Here is a 20,154-nt window from a genome sequence, read left to right as displayed (position 1 = left end):
TTATCTCTCTCACAGTGGACATGCACCTACGATGAAAATTTCAGACCCCTCCATGATTTCTAAGTGGGAGAAATAGCAAAATAGCAGGGTGTTCAAATACTTATTTTCTTCACTGTATATTGGAGAAATTAATTTAACCGCAATAAATGAGGGAAATAGCATACATATATAAACATGATATGGCATATATATATGCTAGTATATACGTACGTATGTGCCCGGAAGAATGTGAAATGTATTGATAAAATCAAATGTTGTCCATACTAGCTCGGGGTTCCCGACAACTCCAGGGACTCATCCAGTTCTTTCACATAGTGCCTGATGGCAGCTAGGCAGCGCCCTCTCATTTCGTCCAAGTTGGCGTCGAGAGCCCCGTTGAGTAGCGTCTCCAACGCCGGCTCCTTGGTCACCAGCATCTTCACCACCGTGGAGAACGTCTGGCAATCCTGCCGATAATGCTGCACAAGGGTAACAAGGATATTCATCAACCATGGGCTGCTGTTACAGATGTGGGGGTGGGGACCGGGGGGTAACGTCCGGCAAACCTGCCTATAATGCTACATAAGGGTAACAACGATATTCATCAACCATGGGCTGCTGTTACAGACGCGGGGTGGGTGCCGGGGGGCCGGGGGCGGACGTCTGGCAATCCTGCCTATAATGCTGCACAAGAGTAACAACAATATTCACGATCCATGGGCTGCTGTCACAAATGTGGGGTGGGGGCCAGGGGGCGGGGGGCGGACGTCCGGCAAACCTGCCTTATAATGCTGCACAAGGGTAACAACAATATTCAACACTCATGGGCTGCTGTTACAGATGCGGGGTGGGGGCCGGGGCGGGGGGCGGACGTCCGGCAAACCTGCCTATAATGCTGCACAAGGGTAACAACGATATTCACCATCCATGGGCTGCTGTCACAAATGTGGGGTGGGGGCCAGGGGGCGGGGGGTGGACGTCCGGCAAACCTGCCTTATAATGCTGCACAAGGGTAACAACGATATTCAACACTCATGGGCTGCTGTTACAGATGCGGGGTGGGGCCGGAGCAGGGGGGCGGACGTCTGCCAATTCTGCCTATAATGCTGCACAAGGGTAACAACGATATTCACCACTCATGGGCTGCTGTTACAGACGCGGGGTGGGGGCCAGGGTGGGGGGGCGGACGTCCGGCAACCCTGCCTATAATGCTGCACATGGGTAACAACAATATTCACGATCCATGGGCTGCTGTCACAAATGTGGGGTGGGGGCCGGGGGGCGGGGGGCGGACGTCCGGCAACCCTGCCTATAATGCTGCACAAGGGTAACAACGATATTCACCACTCATGGGCTGCTATCACAGATGTGGGGTGGGTTGGGGTGGGGTCCAGGGGCATGCGGACGTCTGGCAATCCTGCCTATAATGCTGCACAAGGGTAACAACGATATTCACCATCCATGGGCTGCTGTCACAGATGCGGGGTCGGTGGGGGCCGGGTAACGTCCGGCAAACATGCCTATAATGCTGCACAAGGGTAACATCGATATTCACCATTCATGGGCTGCTTTTACAGATGCGGGGTGGGTGGGGGGCCGGGGAGGGGCGGACGTCCGGCAACCCTGCCTATAATGCTGCACAAGGGTAACAACGATATTCACCACTCATGGGCTGCTGTTACAGACGCGGGGTAGGGGCCAGGGTGGGGGGGCGGACGTCCGGCAACCCTGCCTATAATGCTGCACAAGGGTAACAACAATATTCACGATCCATGGGCTGCTGTCACAAATGTGGGGTGGGGGCCGGGGGGCGGTGGCGGACGTCTGGCAATCCTGCCTATAATGCTGCACAAGGGTAACAACAATATTCACGATCCATGGGCTGCTGTCACAAATGTGGGGTGGGGGCCGGGGCGGGGTGCGGACGTCCGGCAAACCTGCCTATAATGCTGCACAAGGGTAACAACAATATTCACGATCCATGGGCTGCTGTCACAAATGTGGAGTGGGGGCCGGGGCGGGGGGCGGACGTCCGGCAAACCTGCTTATAATGCTGCACAAAGGTAACAACAATATTCACGATCCATGGGCTGCTGTCACAAATGTGGGGTGGGGGCCGGGGGGCGGGGGGCGGACGTCCGGCAACCCTGCCTATAATGCTGCACAAGGGTAACAACAATATTCACCACTCATGGGCTGCTATCACAGATGTGGGGTGGGTTGGGGTGGGGTCCAGGGGCATGCGGACGTCTGGCAATCCTGCCTATAATGCTGCACAAGGGTAACAACGATATTCACCATCCATGGGCTGCTGTCACAGATGCGGGGTCGGTGGGGGCCGGGTAACGTCCGGCAAACATGCCTATAATGCTGCACAAGGGTAACAACGATATTCACCATCCATGGGCTGCTTTTACAGATGCGGGGTGGGTGGGGGGCCGGGGAGGGGTGGACGTCCGGCAACCCTGCCTATAATGCTGCACAAGGGTAACGACGATATTCACCACTCATGGGCTGCTGTTACAGATGCGGGTGGGGGCCGGGGCAGGGGGGCGGACGTCTGGCAAACCTGCTTATAATGCTGCACAAGGGTAACAACGATATTCACCATCCATGGGCTGCTGTCACAAATGTGGGGTGGGGGCCGGGGCGGGGGGCGGATGTCCGGCAAACCTGCTTATAATGCTGCATAAAGGGTAACAACGATATTTACCATCCATGGGCTGCTTTCACAGATGCGGGGTGGGTGGGTGTGGGGGCCGGGGAGGGGCGGACGTCTGGCAATACTGCCTATAATGCTGCACAAGGGTAACAACGATATTCACCATCCATGGGCTGCTGTTACAGTGGGGGTGGGGTGGGGGCCGGGGGGCCGGGGCGGACGTCCGTCAAACCTGCCTATAATGCTGCACAAAGGTAACAACGATATTCACCATCCATGGGCTACGGTCACAGATACGGGGTGGGAAGTGGGGGCCCGGGGGGGGGGGGGGGGTACTAAGATATAAAGTGCTGTCTCTCTGCTCTACTCTAGAGCCTGGCAGCTGTTACTAAGCGTGAACTTCATCAACCCTTTCCTGCTAAACTGCTGCATTCCACCAAACAGGTGTGTGTGTGTTCATGTGTGTTTATGTGTGTGTGTGTTCATGTGTGTTTATGTCTGTGTGTGTGTGTGTGTTTATGTGTGTTTATGTGTGTGTTCATGTGAGCATACTTCAAAAGGCAAGGTGTCAAAAGTCTTTGAGTGCATTGCGGCATTCTTTGGCACGGCATCCTAACAAGCTCGTGCATCGCTCACAGACTTTACTGCTCAGCTCAAGCGGCTGTTAAGTTTTTTTTTTTGTAGGCGTCCCAGGTGGGGGCCTCACAACAGGGACCAGTTACTCAAAGGGGGGCAGGCCGGGACAGCCAGGTCCTCCAGGGTGAATGCAGCCCTAAACCCTTTTACCCTTCAATCAGGGGGGCAACATGCACCGAGGTTCATGGCTAGTGAGGCAGTTTTTTTTCCAATTCTTGTGGTACCTTGGTCAACATGCCCCGGTTAGCACATTCTTCCTTGGCTTACATTCGCCGTGACGTTCACTTGTCCATTAATTCGTCATGATTTTATGACATAATTATTGTCGACAAAATGTGTCTCCGGAAGGGATGAATTGGATTTATATTATTTTCTATGATAATATTTGCTTTGGTTAGAGTCCGTTTTGGTTTGAGTTTGACCTTCTGGAAGGGATTCATGATGTTAACCAAGGCACCACTTTTATGAATTTCTTCATGAATAATTTTCATTCATTCATTTTCTACCGCTTATCCTCACAAGGGTCGCCGGGGGTGCTGGAGCTTCGGGGCGCGAGGCGGGGCACACATTTTTCAGTTTACACATTTTACCTTGGCTTACATTCGCCGTGACGTTCACTTGTCCATTAATTCGTCATGATTTTATGACATAATTACTGTCGACAAAATGTGTCTCTGGAAGGGATGAATTGGATTTATATTATTTTCTATGATAATATTTGCTTTGGTTAGAGTCCGTTTTGGTTTGAGTTTGACCTTCTGGAAGGGATTCATGATGTTAACCAAGGCACCACTTTTATGAATTTCTTCATGAATATCTTTCATTCATTCATTTTCTACCGCTTATCCTCATGAGGGTCACGGGGGGTGCGAGGCGGGGCACACATTTATCAGTTCACACATTTTACCTTGGCTTACATTCGCCGTGATGTTCACTTGTCCATTAATTCGTCATGATTTTATGACATAATTATTGTCTACAAAATGTGTCTCCGGAAGGGATGAATTGGATTTATATTATTTTCTATGATATTTGCTTTGGTTAGAGTACGTTTTGCTTTGAGTTTGACCTTCTGGAAGGGATTCATGATGTTAACCAAGGCACCACTTTTATGAATTTCTTCATGAATATCTTTCATTCATTCATTTTCTACCGCTTATCCTCATGAGGGTCACGGGGGGTGCTGGAGCTTCGGGGCGCGAGGCGGGGCACACATTTTTCAGTTTACACATTTTACCTTGGCTTACATTCGCCGTGACGTTCACTTGTCCATTAATTCGTCATGATTTTATGACATAATTACTGTCGACAAAATGTGTCTCCGGAAGGGATGAATTGGATTTATATTATTTTCTATGATAATATTTGCTTTGGTTAGAGTCCGTTTTGGTTTGAGTTTGACCTTCTGGAAGGGATTCATGATGTTAACCAAGGCACCACTTTTATGAATTTCTTCATGAATATCTTTCATTCATTCATATTTTCTACCGCTTATCCTCATGAGGGTCACGGGGGGTGCTGGAGCTTCGGGGCGCGAGGCGGGGCACACATTTTTCAGTTCGCACATTTTACCTTGGCTTACATTCGCCTTGACGTTCACTTGTCCATTCATTCATCATTATTTAATGACATAATTATTGTCGACAAAATGTGTCTCCGGAAGGGATGAATTAGATTTATATTATTTTCTATGGGAACATTTGCTTTGGTTAGAGTCCGTTTTGGTTTGCGTTTGACCTTCTGGAAGGGATTTGTGATGTTAACCAAGGCACCACTGTAAAACTTGGGCTCTTTTATGAATTTCTTCATGAACATCTTTCATTTTCTATCGCTTATCCTCACTAGGGTTGCGGGGGGTGCTGCCTTATGTGAGGTAATACCCATGGAAATAGCTAAAATGCTAACATGTTAACATTGGCTTGTTAATAATACAAGCATACTAACTGTTAGCATGTTAACACTCTATGTAAGTTTGGGGGAGGAAACTGGGGAGAACATGCAAACTCCACACAGAGATGGCCGAAGGTGGAATTAAACGTGGGTCTCCTAGCTGTGAGGTCTGCGTGCTAACCACTTGTCTGCCGTGCAGCCTTATGTAAGGTAATACCCATGAAAATAGCTAAAATGCTAACATGTTAACATTAGCTTGTTAATAACACAAGCATACTAACTGTTAGCATGTTAACACTCTATGTAAGTTTGGGGGAGGAAACCTGGGAGAAGATGCAAACTCCACCCAGAGATGGCCGAGGGTGGAATTGAACTCGGGTCTCCTAGCTGTGAGCTAAATGCTAAAATAGCATTTATAGCTAAGGTAATACCCATGAAAATAGCTAAAATGCTAACATGTGAACATTAGCTTGTTAATAACACAGGCATACTAACTGTTAGCATGTTAACACTCTATGTAAGTTTGGGGGAGGAAACCGGGGAGAACGTGCAAACTCCACACAGAGATGGCCGAGGGTGGAATTGAACGCGGGTCTCCTAGCTGTGAGGTCTGCGCACTAACCACTCGAACACCGTGCAGCCCGCCAAAATAACAAACATATTAAAAATATATAAACACTTATTTAGTAAACAATTAAAGGGGACCTATTATGCTAATTTCTGGGCCCTTTGTATTTAGTTGTGGACTCCTATAGAGCAGTTACACACAATAACCAGCACACAAAGCTAATTGAACACCAAAGAACATGGCGATGCCCCCAACTTTAGCTCCAGCATGCTGAAGTCCTTGACTTGGTTCAGTCCGCCATCCTCAGCTCACTATTAGCTTTTACGCCTCCAGCAGAAGGGAAACTACAGAATGGGGAAATAATGGTAGGATCCACTTTATTATTACAGCTATTGAAGGGAATACTTTAGAATACTTCGCAGACAAGTCGAAAGAAAATACCCCAGACATGGAGATGCTTTCAAGTCTGCATCAAATCCACCTAATGACAGTCCTCGGTGCCCAAGAACATGACAGGCAGTTCCTCCGTAGGCGAGTTTGTCATGCTGACACTGCTCAATGTGACAGGCGACGGTTTCACACCATCACCTCCGTCACACATGAGAAAAACAGAAAACACTCAAATTTGGTTTCCGACTAATTTTGAGACGTTTGAGACGTTTGACACATCTTCATAAAATGGGAAGAAAACGGTCCTTATGATCCAAAATGACCTCAAAGGCTTTTCCTTAATGGGTTTGAACCCGTGGAACAGGAGGTTTGTGCGTTTCGACTGGTGTGGGAAAGTGTTCTTTATAGGCTCGTCAAACCTGATGCTAGGGGGCCACACGGGTCGGAAACCCCCGAGACGAGCCGCATGCAACATGAGGTTCCTTGGGGAGGAGGAGCCTTACAGCGAGATGTTTGTGGAGGTCCAAAGTTGAGACCATATTGGGGAAGATGAATGAGAATGGGTATTGTCCGTCGGGGGAGGGGGGGGGGGGTCCTTCTATTCTCTGGGTTACATTCCACCTGTCACCACTTCATGCTCAACGACTAGATAGGACAGCTTTGGTAAGCGATTAATGTTTCTTTTTTAATATAAATTTATATTAATACTAATATTAATATTTATTAATATTAATATATATTATATAATTTATAATAAAATGTAATATATATAATAATTAATATCAATATTAACATTATTCCCACTTATCCTCACAAGGGTCTTGGGTAGGATATTTCTATATTAAAATATTAATTAATATTAATATATATATAATATAATTTAATATATAGTATAATATATTATATATATCATATTAATATATATTATATAATTTAATATTATTATTTATATTATATAATATTATTATTTAAATATATATAATTAATATTAACATAAATTAATATTTTAATATGGAAATATCCTACCCAAGACCCTCGTGATATTAATTAATATTAATCCCACTTATCCTCACAAGAACCTCAAGTCAATATATATTATAATATATATTTTGTATAATTTAATATATATTATAATATATATATTATATATAATTTAATGTATATATATAATATATATATTATAAAGCATACTAACTGGGTCTTGGGTAGGATATTAACATATTAAAATATTAATTAATATTAATATATATAATATAATTTAATATATAGTATAATATATTATATATAATATTAATTAATATATATTATATTATTTAATATTTATATATATAATTAATATTAATATAAATTAATATTTTAATATGGAAATATCCTGCCCAAGACCCTTGTGATATTAATTAATATTAATCCCACTTATCCTCACAAGGGCCTTGGGTAGGGTATTTACATATTAAAATATAATTAATATTAATATATATAATACAATTCAATATATATTATAATATATATTTTGTATAATTTAATATATATTATAATATATATATATCATATATAATTTAATGTATATATATAATATATATATTATAAAGCATACTAACTGGGTCTTGGGTAGGATATTAACATATTAAAATATTAATTAATATAATATAATTTAATATATATTAATTAAAATATTAATTAATATTTATATATAATATAATATTAATATAAATTAATATTTGTTAAGATGCAGGATATTAACATATTAAAATATTAGTTAATATTTATATATATAATATAATTTAATACATATAATATTAAGTAAAATATTAATTCATATTTGTATATCATATAATATTAATATATATATATATAATATTAACATAAATTAATATTTTAATATGTAAATATCCTACCTAAGACCCTCGTGAGGATAAGTGGGTTAGAAAGCGGATGGATGTAAATATCCTAAGATTTCAGGCTGTCAAATGTGAATATTTTGGAATTTTCTTTTAAAAAAATGCATAAAACGCCCTCGGCCATCTCTGTGTGGAGTTTGCATGTTCTCCCCGTGCATGCGTGGTTTTTTTCCGGGTACTCCGGTTTCCTCCCACATTCCAAAAAAAAAAACATGCTAGGTTAATAACGACTCCAAATTGTCCATAGGTATGAATGTGAGTGTGAATGGTTGTTTGTCTATATGTGCCCTGTGATTGGCTGGCCACCAGTCCAGGGTGTACCCTGCCTTTTGCCCTAAGACAGCTGGGATAGGCTCCAGCACCCCCCGCGACCCTCGTGAGGATAAGCGGTAGAAAATGAATGAATGAGTATATATATATATACTTCTCCTGGTAGTAGTGATGTCATATTTCATTGGGACTCATCAAGAAATGTCAGTGTAGTAGTAGTATTTCCTACTACGAAGCTGCCAGACATAGAGCGGCATTTACTAACATATTCATATAAAAGTACTTGCTATCTACCTTCTCAATATCCAGCACTTTGGCTTTAATGGCTTCCGACCGCCGGGCCTTCACTTCTTCGTCTTGAGCGGCCTTGGGCTCCACGGTGAGAGGAGGCACCTCCAGCACCTCCAGCACCTCCAGCACCGCCTCCTTGTCCTCCGCCCCCGTTTCAGAGTCGGAAGCTTTTTCCTGCTGGGGAGCAAAAAGGCCGAGAGTCAGCAGGTTGACTCGTTTGATATCTCTATCTCTAATGTCTATAATGAACTTGGCGTTACCTTTAATGACGAAGACGTTTGAGGTGGTTCTACCAGTGAGACGCTGGGAGTGTGGACTGTCACAGCAAGGCTTTTATCTATTGAATGAAAGAAAGAAAGAAACAAAGAAAGAGAGAAAGAAAGAAACAAAGAAAGAGAGAGAGAAAGAGAGAAAGAAAGAAAGCGAGAAAGAGAGAAAGAAAGAAAGCGAGAAAGAGAGAGATAGAAAGCGAGAAAGAGAGAGATAGAAAGCGAGAAAGAAAGAAAGCGAGAAAGAGAGAGATAGAAAGCGAGAAAGAGAGAGAGAGTGAAAGAAAGAGAGAGAGAGCGAAAGAAAGAGAGAGAGAAAGAGAGAAAGAAAGAAAGCGAGAAAGAGAGAGATAGAAAGCGAGAAAGAAAGAAAGCGAGAAAGAGAGAGATAGAAAGCGAGAAAGAGAGAGAGAAAGAGAGAGAGAAAGAAAGAAAGAGAGAGAGAGTGAAAGAAAGAGAGAGAGAGCGAAAGAAAGAGAGAGAGAAAGAGAGAAAGAAAGAAACAAAGAAAGAGAGAGAGAAAGAGAGAAAGAAAGAAAGCGAGAAAGAGAGAAAGAGAGAAAGAAAGAAAGCGAGAAAGAAAGAAAGCGAGAAAGAGAGAGATAGAAAGCGAGAAAGAGAGAGAGAAAGAGAGAAAGAGAGAGAGAGAGAAAGAGAGAGAGAAAGAAAGAAAGAGAGAGAGAAACAGAAAAAGAAAGAAAGAGAAAGAGAGCGAAAGAAAGAAAGAGAGAAGAGAGAAAGAAAGAGAAAGAAAGAGAGAAAGAGAAAGAGAGAAAGAGAGAAAGAGAGAAAGAGAGAAAGAGAGAAAGAGAGAAAGAGAGAAAGAGAGAAAGAGAGAAAGAGAGAGAAAAAAAGAGAGAGAGAAAGGGAGAAAGAAAGAAAGAAAGAGACAGAGAGAAAGAGAGAGAGAGAGAGAGAGAAAGAAAGAGAGAACGAAAGAAAGATAGAAATAAAAAAAGAAAGAAAGAGAGAAAGAGAGAGCGAAATAAATAAAGAAAATAAGAAAGAAAGAAAGAAAGAAAGAAAGAAAGAAAGAGAGAGAGAAAGAGAGAGAAATAAAGAAAAAAATAAGAAAGAAAGAAAGATAGAGAGAAAGTAAGAAAGAGAGAAAGAAAGAAAGAGGATAGAAAGAAAGAGGATAGAAAGAGAGAAAGAATGAAAGAAAGAGGATAGAAAGAAAGATAGAAAGAGAGAAAGAGGATAGAAAGAAAAAAGAAAGAAAGAAAGAAAGAGGATAGAAAGAAAGAAAGAGGATTGAAAGAGAGAGGATAAAAAGAGAGAGGATAGAAAGAGAAAGGATAGAAAGAGAGAAAGAAAGAAAGAGGATAGAAAGAGAGAGGATAAAAAGAGAGAGGATAGAAAGAGAAAGGATAGAAAGAGAGAAAGAAAGAAAGAGGATAGAAAGAAAGAAAGAGGATAGAAAGAGAGAAAGAGGATAGAAAGAAAGAAAGAGGATAGAAAGAGGATAGAAAGAAAGAGGATAGAAAGAGAGAAAGGATAGATTTTTATACAATGTTATGGCATCCTTATGTAACCATAAACATGTCTCTCTTTTCTGTGTGTTCTAAAGGTATAAAAACAGATAAAAAGAGGTGGCTCAGAATGTATGTAAACAAACGTACTCTTTGGAGACTGGCCAGAGCCTTTGTCGGACTCTGAGGAGCTGTTCTTTTTGGCAGCTGGCGGCCCTTTCTTCTTTCCGGGCAGACGCTCCCACTCCGCGTTCTGGCTGTGCCTGAAGTGATTCCGCTCGTCTCGGCTGAAAGCAGGCACAACAACAATCACCTTCCAAATACACTTTTTAACATTATTAGAGCCCTTGGGACATAACATAACACCCCTATAGTCACCTTTACACTACTATTACCCAATATAGTAGTCATAAGCTAAAATAAGAAATAGAAAACCTGTTAATCACCTTCTAAATATGCCTTTTAGCATTATTAGAGCCCGCTAGACTAACATAACACCCCTATGGTCACCTTTACACTCCTATTACCCAATATAGTAGACATAATAAGAGAAAATAGAAATAGAAATCCTGTTCATCACCTTCTAAATATGCCTTTTCACATTATTAGAGCCCGCTAGACATGAAATAACACCCCTATAGTCACCTTTACACTCCTATTACCCAATAAGATAAGTAGTCAGAAGAGAAAATAAGAACTCAAAAACCTGATCCTCACCTTCTAAATATGCCTTTTCACATTATTAGAGCTCTCTAGACATAACATAACACCCCTACAGTCACCTTTACACTCCTATTACCCAATATAGTAGTCATAAGAGCAAATAAGAAATAGAAAACCTGATCATCACCTTCTAAATATGCCTTTTCACATCATTAGAGCCATCTAGACATAAAATAACACCCCTATGGTTACCTTTACACTCCTATTACCCAATATAGTAGTCATAAGAGAAAATAAGAACTAGAAAATAAGACAGAAAATCTATTTGCCACTTTCTAAACACACTTTTTAACAATATTAGAGCCTTGTAGACATGAAATAACACCCCTATAGTCACCTTTACACTTCTATTACCCAATATAGTAGTAATAAGAGAAAATAAGAACGAGAAAACCTGTTCATCACCTTCTAATTATGCCTTTTCACATTATTAGAGGCCTCTAGACAAAACATAACACCCCTATAGTCACATTTACACTCCTATTACTCAATATAGTAGCTATAATAAGGGAAAATAAGACATAGAAAACCTGTTCATCACGTTCTAAATATGCCTTTTCACATTATTAGAGCCCTTGGGACATAACATAACACCCCTATAGTCACCTTTACACTAATATTACCCAATATAGTAGTCATAAGCTAAAATAAGAAATAGAAAACCTGTTAATCACCTTCTAAATATGCCTTTTAGCATTATTAGAGCCCTCTAGACTAACATAACACCCCTATAGTCACCGTTACACTCCTATTACCCAATAAAGTAGACATAATAAGAGATTTTAAGAAATAGAAAACCTGTTTATCACCTTCTAAATATGCCTTTTCGCATTATTAGAGCCCTCTAGACATGAAATAACACCCCTATAGTCACCTTTACACTTCTATTACCCAATATAGTAGTCATAAGAGAACATAAGAACTAGAAAACCTGTTCATATATTTATGATATCTAATATCTGTTTTTGTAGTCCAATGACTCGAATGTGAAGAAGGAGTTGACTTACTCATGAGACTGGCCTCGGCCTCTGGTTTTGAAATACGGACCGGGGCGGCCATTTTGCCTGTAAAAAACAAGAGAGTAAATATAAATCCTCCACCCTGGCATCAAACCCGGTTTGGAACACAAAGTGGGTCATGGTTGGGCTTCAATGCTTTTTAAATAACTACAGTAAATATGGAGCTCATTCAACCAACGAAAAGGTACGATACGGTACGATACGGTACGATACGGTACGGTAAGGTACGTCTGTGGTCACATGTTGAATAAGTGGCACTTGTGTAGAAAACGGGATTTAAACCCTTTCCTCAAGTTAAAGGGGACCTATTCTGCTCATTTTTTGGCCCTTTGTATCGTCTTGTGGACCCCTCTATTTATATATATATTTATTTTATTATTATCATTATTTTATTGTTTATCAATTTATTATTTTATTATGTGGACCCTCTATTTATCTATCTATTTATTTAATTAGCATTATATTATTGATTTATTTTATTGTTTTATTTATTTGTTTATCAATTTTTCATTATTATTACTATTATTTTATTATGTGGACCCCTCTATTTATTTATTTATTGCATTATTATTATTTAATTTATTTATTTAATTTATTCATTTAATTTATTTGTTTATCAATTTATTATTATTATTTTATTATGTGGACCCCTCTATTTATTTATCTATTTATTATTATTTTATTTATTGTTTATCAATTTATTATTATTATTATTGTATGAATACATTTTCCCATCTATAACTGTTACATTATTATTCATATTTTATTATTTATTTATTTTATTTATTATTATTATTTTATTATGTGGACCCCTCTATTTATTTATTTATTTATTATTATTTTATTCATTTATTTGTTTATCAATTTATTATTATTATTTTATTATGTGGACGCCTCTATTTATCTATTTATTTATTTCATTATTATTATTATTTATTTATTTATTTAATTTATTATTATTATTATTTTATTATGTGGACCCCTCTATTTATCTATTTATTTATTTATTTCATTATTGTTATTTTATTATTATTTTATTTGTTTATTTTATTCATTTATTGTTTATCAATTTATTATTATTGTATAAATAAATCTTCCCATCTATAACTGTTACATTATTATTATTATTAATATTTTATTCTTATTTATTTATTTTATGTATTATTATTATTATTTTATTATTATGTGGACCCCTCTATTTATCTATTTATTTATTCCATTATTATTATTTTATTTATTTAATTTCTTTGTTTATCAATTTATTATTATTATTTTATTATGTGGACCCCTCTATTTATCTATTTATTGATTTCATTATTATTTTTTATTTATTTTTATTTATTATTATTATTTTATTATGTGGACCCCTCTATTTAGCTATTTATTTATTTATTTCATTATTATTATTTCATTATTATTTTATTTATTTATTTATTGTTTATCAATTTATTATTATTATTATTGTATAAATAAATCTTCCCATCTTTAACTGTTACAACATTATTATTAATAATAATATTTTATTATTATTTATTTATTTTAATGTTGATCAATTTATTGTTATTATTATTATTCATGTATAAATAAATCTTCCATCTATAACTGTTACATTATTATTATTATTTTATTATTCATTTATTTATTTTATTGTTTATCAATTTATTGTTATAATTATTCATGTATAAATAAATCTTTCCATCTATAACTGTTACATAATGATAAAATAATGAATGCTGTTATTGGTAATCTGCCTCCCTCTAGTGGTCAATGTGCTTCACTACACCCATAATAAACCCAATGGACCACAAGCTGAACAGTTTACCTTCATAGATCCTCCATCCATCCGTCCACTGGAGCCTATCCCAGTTTATTTAGGCTGAGAGGCGGGGTACACCCTGGACTGGTGGCCAGCCAATCACAGGGCACATATAGACAAACAACCATTCACACACACACCTTGAACGCAACTGATGCCTCAGATCATCTCTGCCGTAACGTGGACGCTGGTAAGGCAGCTCCTGAAAAGAGAGGGAAAACTATTTTGGTACAAAACAGCCTAGTTTACACAGGAGGTGGCATCTGTAAAGCCAAGATTATGGATATGTTTTTGACCTGATGGCGGGGTGGTGAGTCTCGGCGGCCATTGCCGTAGTTGGGGTTTTCGTCGTAGTAGCGGTTTGGCATGTAGTCGTCTTCCATGCGGCACGCTTCACCGGGATAGTTCGGAGCGTCGTTGTACCACTGGTCCTCATTGAATGACCTGTCGTAGCTCATCGCACCCCCGGATGAAGGGTGGCCGCTTCTCCTGTCGACGATGTTGACCACTCGATGCACCGTCACCTGACGTTACACGAGGCGGTAAGACACAGCCTATGACATCATCATCCACATACAGTACTTTTCACTTGGCGGGTGTGCTGCTATTTTTAGTAGAACAAGAAGAATGGCAAAAAAATGCTCATCTGACTGAGCTATAGTGTTACGAGAAAATACATCGAAATGTGGGAATAAATTCAGAAATGTGAGAAGAAAATTTACCAGAAAAACGTTGAAATGGTTTTATTTCATTTGAACATGCATCAGATTACAATTGAATGCATCCCATAATCAGTTCCCAGTTCCACATGTCCAAAAGGAGTAGGAAGAAGCAAAGCTTATTAAATCCTACCCCTCCATCTGGTACTTTTACAATCACTAACTGTTACATTTGTTCACTTCCTGCTTTCCTAATATAGTTTAATTTTTTTTTTTTTTTTATTTAAAAAATATTTTTATTTTTATAACATCGTTTAAATTTGTTGTTTTTTTAAATAATTTTTAAATAATTTTTATTTATTTATGTATTTATTTATTTAAATTTAGCGAGACTTTGAGGTGAAGCAAAGCTATTAAATCTTACCCCTCCATCTGGTACTTTTCAGTAACTGTTACATTTGTTCACTTCCTGCTTTCCTAATATAGTTCCTAATATAAGTTTTTTTTTCATATATTTTTATTTTTTTATATATAAAAAAATAAAATATAAAAAAAAACTTAAACTATAGTTTAAGTTTTTTATATTAAAAATTTTTTTTTAGCTATAGTTTATTTTTATTTTTTATATATAAAAAAATAAAAATATTAAAAAAAACAAAACTCAAACTATATTAGGAAAGCAGGAAGTGAACAAATATATATATATATTACCTTCAGGGACCACTTTAAGTTATTTTAATTTATTTTTAATTTAGTTATTTTTTTAAATTTTAAAATTTTAAAATTTTAATATTTTTAAATTTTTAAATTTTTTAATTTTTACATTTTTAAATAATATAAACATAAGATATATAGTTAAATACTACTATATACTATACACAATAACTGAACACGTATAGTTATTAGCCCATATTTCCACACAATAAGTAAAATATGGTAGAACCAGAGAGCAATAAAGAATATGGAGTGATTTCTGATTGAGAACAAATTTTTGCTTTGTTCAATATTGAAATATTTTTGTTCATTTCACATGAAAATTGTTTGAAAAAAGTCGAAATATTCTGAGGGGGAAAAAAGGCCACAATTTTGTTAAAACAAAATAAAGAAGCAGGGTATAAGAAAAGGTTCTATTATGTCAAAATAATGTCAAAATATTCTTAAACTACCCATGTAATATTTAAAAAGATTATTTAAGAAGTAAGTTTTAAAAAATGGAAGAATTAAAAGAAGCAAAAATTGGGAAAAAGATCAAATATTGATTGAATACTTAATAAGATGCCAGGTTTAGCTTAGTTTAGTTTAGCACGCTCGTATGGTTGAGTATATTTTCACCAGGTTGTGTTTAGGGCTTTCATAGGTTTTGCCCCGATGACCACAAAAATAAGACGGAATTAGAGCAAAAATAAAAGGGAATGTGAGTGATTTCACGGCGTCCTACTTTACCTCTCTTGTGTCCATCGGTGAGAAGTGCTGCTCGTACTGCTCTCGCACAGAATGCCACTGATGTCGGAATGCCACTGCAAAAACATTCCACAAGTTAGCCGTTCCACAATTTAGCCATCTAAAATAGCAACTAAGGTTTGTAACTTTTTATACAAGACTGTTGAATATGTATTTTAAATGGTTAAATGGTGTTACATCCCAAAAATTCGATTTGTGACATTGTCACAGCACGTTTTGTATTCCTTTTCAACCCACAATCACCACAATGCAAACATTACATGTAGTATTTTCAGGCAAATACAAACTTTATTGAATGAAATTTCGTAAATAAAAGGTAAATATTAAAGTCAATTAATATTCCATATACATTTTATCTTCTTCCGGTCTATTACTTTGAAAGGGTTTCAAGCGGGAATTGACTTGATGTAGTCCAACACTCAAAATAAATCCGATACGAAATTGAAGTTGATGAAGTAATCTTCCGATCAAACATGTATATGAATCAAAATACACTCCATATCATATGAAAAAAAAATGTTTCATTGCTAATTCTAAAATACGGGTTTTGTAACACTGCTATTACATATATTAGCTACAAAACTAACTTTGCGGTTAGGAATGCAATGCTTCCCCCCAACATAAGAATAATTCAAACATGTTCTCTTACTTTTTAGAGGGTGGATGCCCTTGGTATAGTATCGGTATGTGGTGAAGAACCTGCAAGAAGTTTAAAATTTAAAATGTTGTCGTTGACTCCATCACCACGACATTCATGCTGCCTCAAATTCACGTTCCTGTTTGCTAAACGTGCAGCACAATACACTTCCTTTACCCCAAATTAAAAAGTACAACATGTTATATATGATAACATATATATATTACAATCGCTAACGCAAAGTGCACTTGGTATTTACCTAAAGAATGTTTAATCCTCGCAGTAACACAAGATGTACTGTGTGTACTGCTGTGGTACTTCCGCATCCGCTCTTCTTCTTTGGTGAATCTCAACTAAGCGCTTCCGCCACCTGGTGGACAGTGGCTCGAGGACACTGTATTTATATTGAAGTCACGTTACACTGAAACTTATTAAAAAAATGGTGTATACATGAAAGAGGCGATAAAATGTCTTTAAAAATAAACAGCCAAAGCACGTGTCAAAGATCATCGATTTAACATAAACGCCTCGATCACATCATAGCACCGGGGCTGTTGTCATAACACTGAATGTGATTGGTTGAACCATAGTCACGTGACTCTCCTCGACTGGAGTTTCCACATCTGAAATGCGATTTTTTTTCGGGGGTGGGGGGGGATTGATACCCGCGGATCCCTTATAATTCCGCGGACGCCAACTTGTGTGTTATGGGCGACAAGAAGAGTCCCACAAGGTAAAAATAAAAATAAAAACCAACGAGTGAAGAGGCCTGTGTAGGTCAGTCCCAGAAAACAAGACAAGGCTTCGTAAATTGACGGATCTGTTTTCAATGTTTCATGGCGGCTAGCTTGTTAGCTTGTTGGTAGAAGTACCCTCTGTTTGTGGACTTCTTCGGAGTTACACATACAGTAAGCGAACCGTTTCGGGTTGAACTTTATTCGCAGAGGCCAGTGTTCAAAGCGAGCTTGCCCGCTGTTGTTTTGTGTTGTTTGAAGGCCGAAGCGGCAACTGAAGCCGCCCGCCGACGATGGCTGCTGGGACTGTAGCGTCTGCACCTTCAGGAACACCGCAGAGGCGTTCAAATGCGTGATGTGCGATGTCAGGAAAGGAACGTCAACTCGGTAAGGATTTGTCCAAGTATTTACAAATAAATAACATGTGCAGGTTTACAGTATTGTTGAGATTTTGTGTAATTTTTCCGGTTTGTGGCGTCAATTTGTATCACTTATTTCGTTGTGTATCCGTCCGGATAGTTCGAGCTCTGATTTAGCATATGACAGTGAACACATCATGCACACACTATGTCCGACTGTCATTGCTGCCATTAATATTAGCTATTATTTAATAACAAGTCTAGCAAAAAGTTTTATTTGAAGTTTGTTTCCATGGCAACAACGTGTAGCTTGTTGTCACAGTTGTTTGCTAGCATAAAAAGTTTTGTTCATTATTAAAAAAGTGCAATTCCGAATATGCAGTGTGTGTGTATTCAAGTAACGCGTGTATACTTTTTTATTTATGAGAAACCAACACCCTCGCAATATTGCGGTTTGATTATGGCCCCCTAATTCAATACCGTTTTTCACGTAAATTACGTAATAGTGATAGCTGTTTTGTGGTGTCTATTATTAGCCAAAATAGGGCAGCATTAATGACACAGAACATTGAGACATTACCTTACATGACATTACCTCGACACTGCCATGGCATGTTCCACATCATAGAGTGAAAAAGAGGCCATGATTATGGAGCTCCACCAAGGTCTACATGCTGTCTGCTCACAGTATTATTTGTAGTCAGATCTGGTAACTGTAACTGAACTGTAACAGTATTCCTTTGTAATAATGTTCCATTGTACCCGCCCACACACGTCTCTTGTAGGAAACCACGTCCTGTTTCTCAACTGGTTGTACATCAAGTAAATCAGCAATTTGCACCGCCTGCACACTTGAAAAAAGACAAGAAAGAGCGAGACAAGAACGATAAAGATCCTTCGCCGAGGAAGAAAAGCCTAAAAAAGATGAGGTACGTGAGTGTAGTTTTTGCTCTTTGATGTTGTCACATCAGGAACTCATTTCCCGATTCTTTTCCTCTCCTTCGCAGGCCAAGGTTAAAAAACGTGGACAGGAGCAGCGCTCAGCATCTGGAGGTCACAGTGGGCGACCTAACCGTAATAATCACGGACTTTAAGGAAAAAGCCACACCCACGTCGACTTCAACAAACGCAACCTCGGCGGAATTTCACAGTCAAAACAGCTCCAGCTCCGATAACACCGAACGAGGGGTATCCCGATGTTCCTCGCCGCGGGGAGGGGGCTCATCGGTCAGCGGCGACGCTCACTAAATTATCGTGGGTTGTCAACTGATGCAATGTGACGTTAATAACACATTGTAGTTTACTCTAAAAATGTATTATTTGCACTTAAGTGGTATCTTATAGTTTGGGTTTTATTTCTTATTGGTCAACCTAACACGTTGTTTTTGTTTCAGATATGTATCGAGTCAAAATAGTCAACAGTTTACAGTTTCACTCCATATCTGAGCATGATTGAATCTATTGAATTGTTTATATTGTAAAATAAAACAACTTTGTCGATACTTGTATTTGTGATATCCCTGTAAACAAAGACTGAAGTTGCATACAGTAAAGGAGCAAACTTACATGGTGCGTTCAAGAACCGTCAACATGCACTTCTGTTTTTTTCTTCTTAAAGGGGACTTATGATGCTTTTTCCGAACAAATTCTTTGTTCGAGTAGCATGGATGAAAGTATCTACTATATTGATACCAGTAATTGATACCAGTAATAGTAATGGTAATGGTTTTATTTCATTTGAACATGCATCAGATTACAATTGAATGCATCCCATAATCAGTTCCCAGTTCCACATGTCCAAAAGGAGTAGGAAGAAGCAAAACTTATTAAATCCTACCCCTCCATCTGGTACTTTTACAATCACTAACTGTTACATTTGTTCACTTCCTGCTTTCCTAATAGTTAATTTTTTAATTTTAATTTTTTTAAATTTTATTTTTAAAAGTAAAAAAGTAAAGTTTTTTATTTTTATTTTTTTACTTTTTAAATATTAAAAAATAATTTATTTTTTACATTTTTCAAAATTTTTTAATTTTTATTTTTTTTATTTTTTGTCACATAACGAAGTAGGAGGTGATATGAGCATCCAATGACATAATGGGTACCATAGTAAGTGTCCTTTTTTGCAGTACATTTAGCGAGTGAAGATTGCTTTTATAGTTATTAGCCCATATTTCCACACATTTGTTCACTTCCTGCTTTCGTAATATAGTTTTTATACAATAGTTTTTATACAATATATAAAATAGATATATATATAAAAGATATATGTATATATTGATTGGATGGTTACCTTCAGGGACCAGTTGAAGTTATTTTAATTTATTTCATTTTTTTTGTATTTAAAAATGTAAATTTTTTAAATTTTTTTAATTTTTTAATTTTTATTTTAAATGTTTAAATAATATAAACATAAGATAT

General features: G+C 37.7%; 2 protein-coding genes across 2 annotated transcripts; one reads left to right on the top strand and one right to left on the bottom strand.

Annotated features, from left to right (window-relative positions):
- Positions 1 to 121: 121 nt before the first annotated feature.
- On the bottom strand, positions 122 to 17,007 carry LOC131138515 (uncharacterized). The gene is made up of 10 exons (XM_078791068.1): positions 16,900 to 17,007; positions 16,653 to 16,702; positions 15,986 to 16,059; positions 14,180 to 14,407; positions 14,024 to 14,085; positions 12,056 to 12,112; positions 10,476 to 10,612; positions 8,845 to 8,921; positions 8,588 to 8,761; positions 122 to 458 (listed from the first exon to the last, which is right to left on the bottom strand). Coding segments are annotated over exons 2-10 (1,005 nt in total). The 5' UTR covers positions 16,654 to 16,702; positions 16,900 to 17,007; the 3' UTR covers positions 122 to 263.
- A 240-nt stretch (positions 17,008 to 17,247) lies between these two features.
- Positions 17,248 to 19,228, top strand: LOC131138353 (YY1-associated factor 2-like). The gene is made up of 4 exons (XM_058087194.2): positions 17,248 to 17,373; positions 17,636 to 17,761; positions 18,519 to 18,662; positions 18,741 to 19,228. Exons 1-4 carry the CDS (start codon positions 17,348 to 17,350, stop codon positions 18,979 to 18,981), a joined length of 537 nt encoding a protein of 178 aa, XP_057943177.2. The 5' UTR covers positions 17,248 to 17,347; the 3' UTR covers positions 18,982 to 19,228.
- The last annotated feature ends 926 nt before the right edge of the window (positions 19,229 to 20,154 follow it).

The sequence above is a fragment of the Doryrhamphus excisus genome, linkage group LG6 (assembly GCF_037039965.1).
Source record: "Doryrhamphus excisus strain RoL-2023G ecotype Guam linkage group LG6, RoL_Dexc_Guam_v1.1, whole genome shotgun sequence".
Lineage (NCBI taxonomy): Eukaryota > Metazoa > Chordata > Actinopteri > Syngnathiformes > Syngnathidae > Doryrhamphus > Doryrhamphus excisus.
Note: the sequence above shows the minus strand (reverse complement) of the source record. Positions and strands in the feature narration are given on the sequence as shown.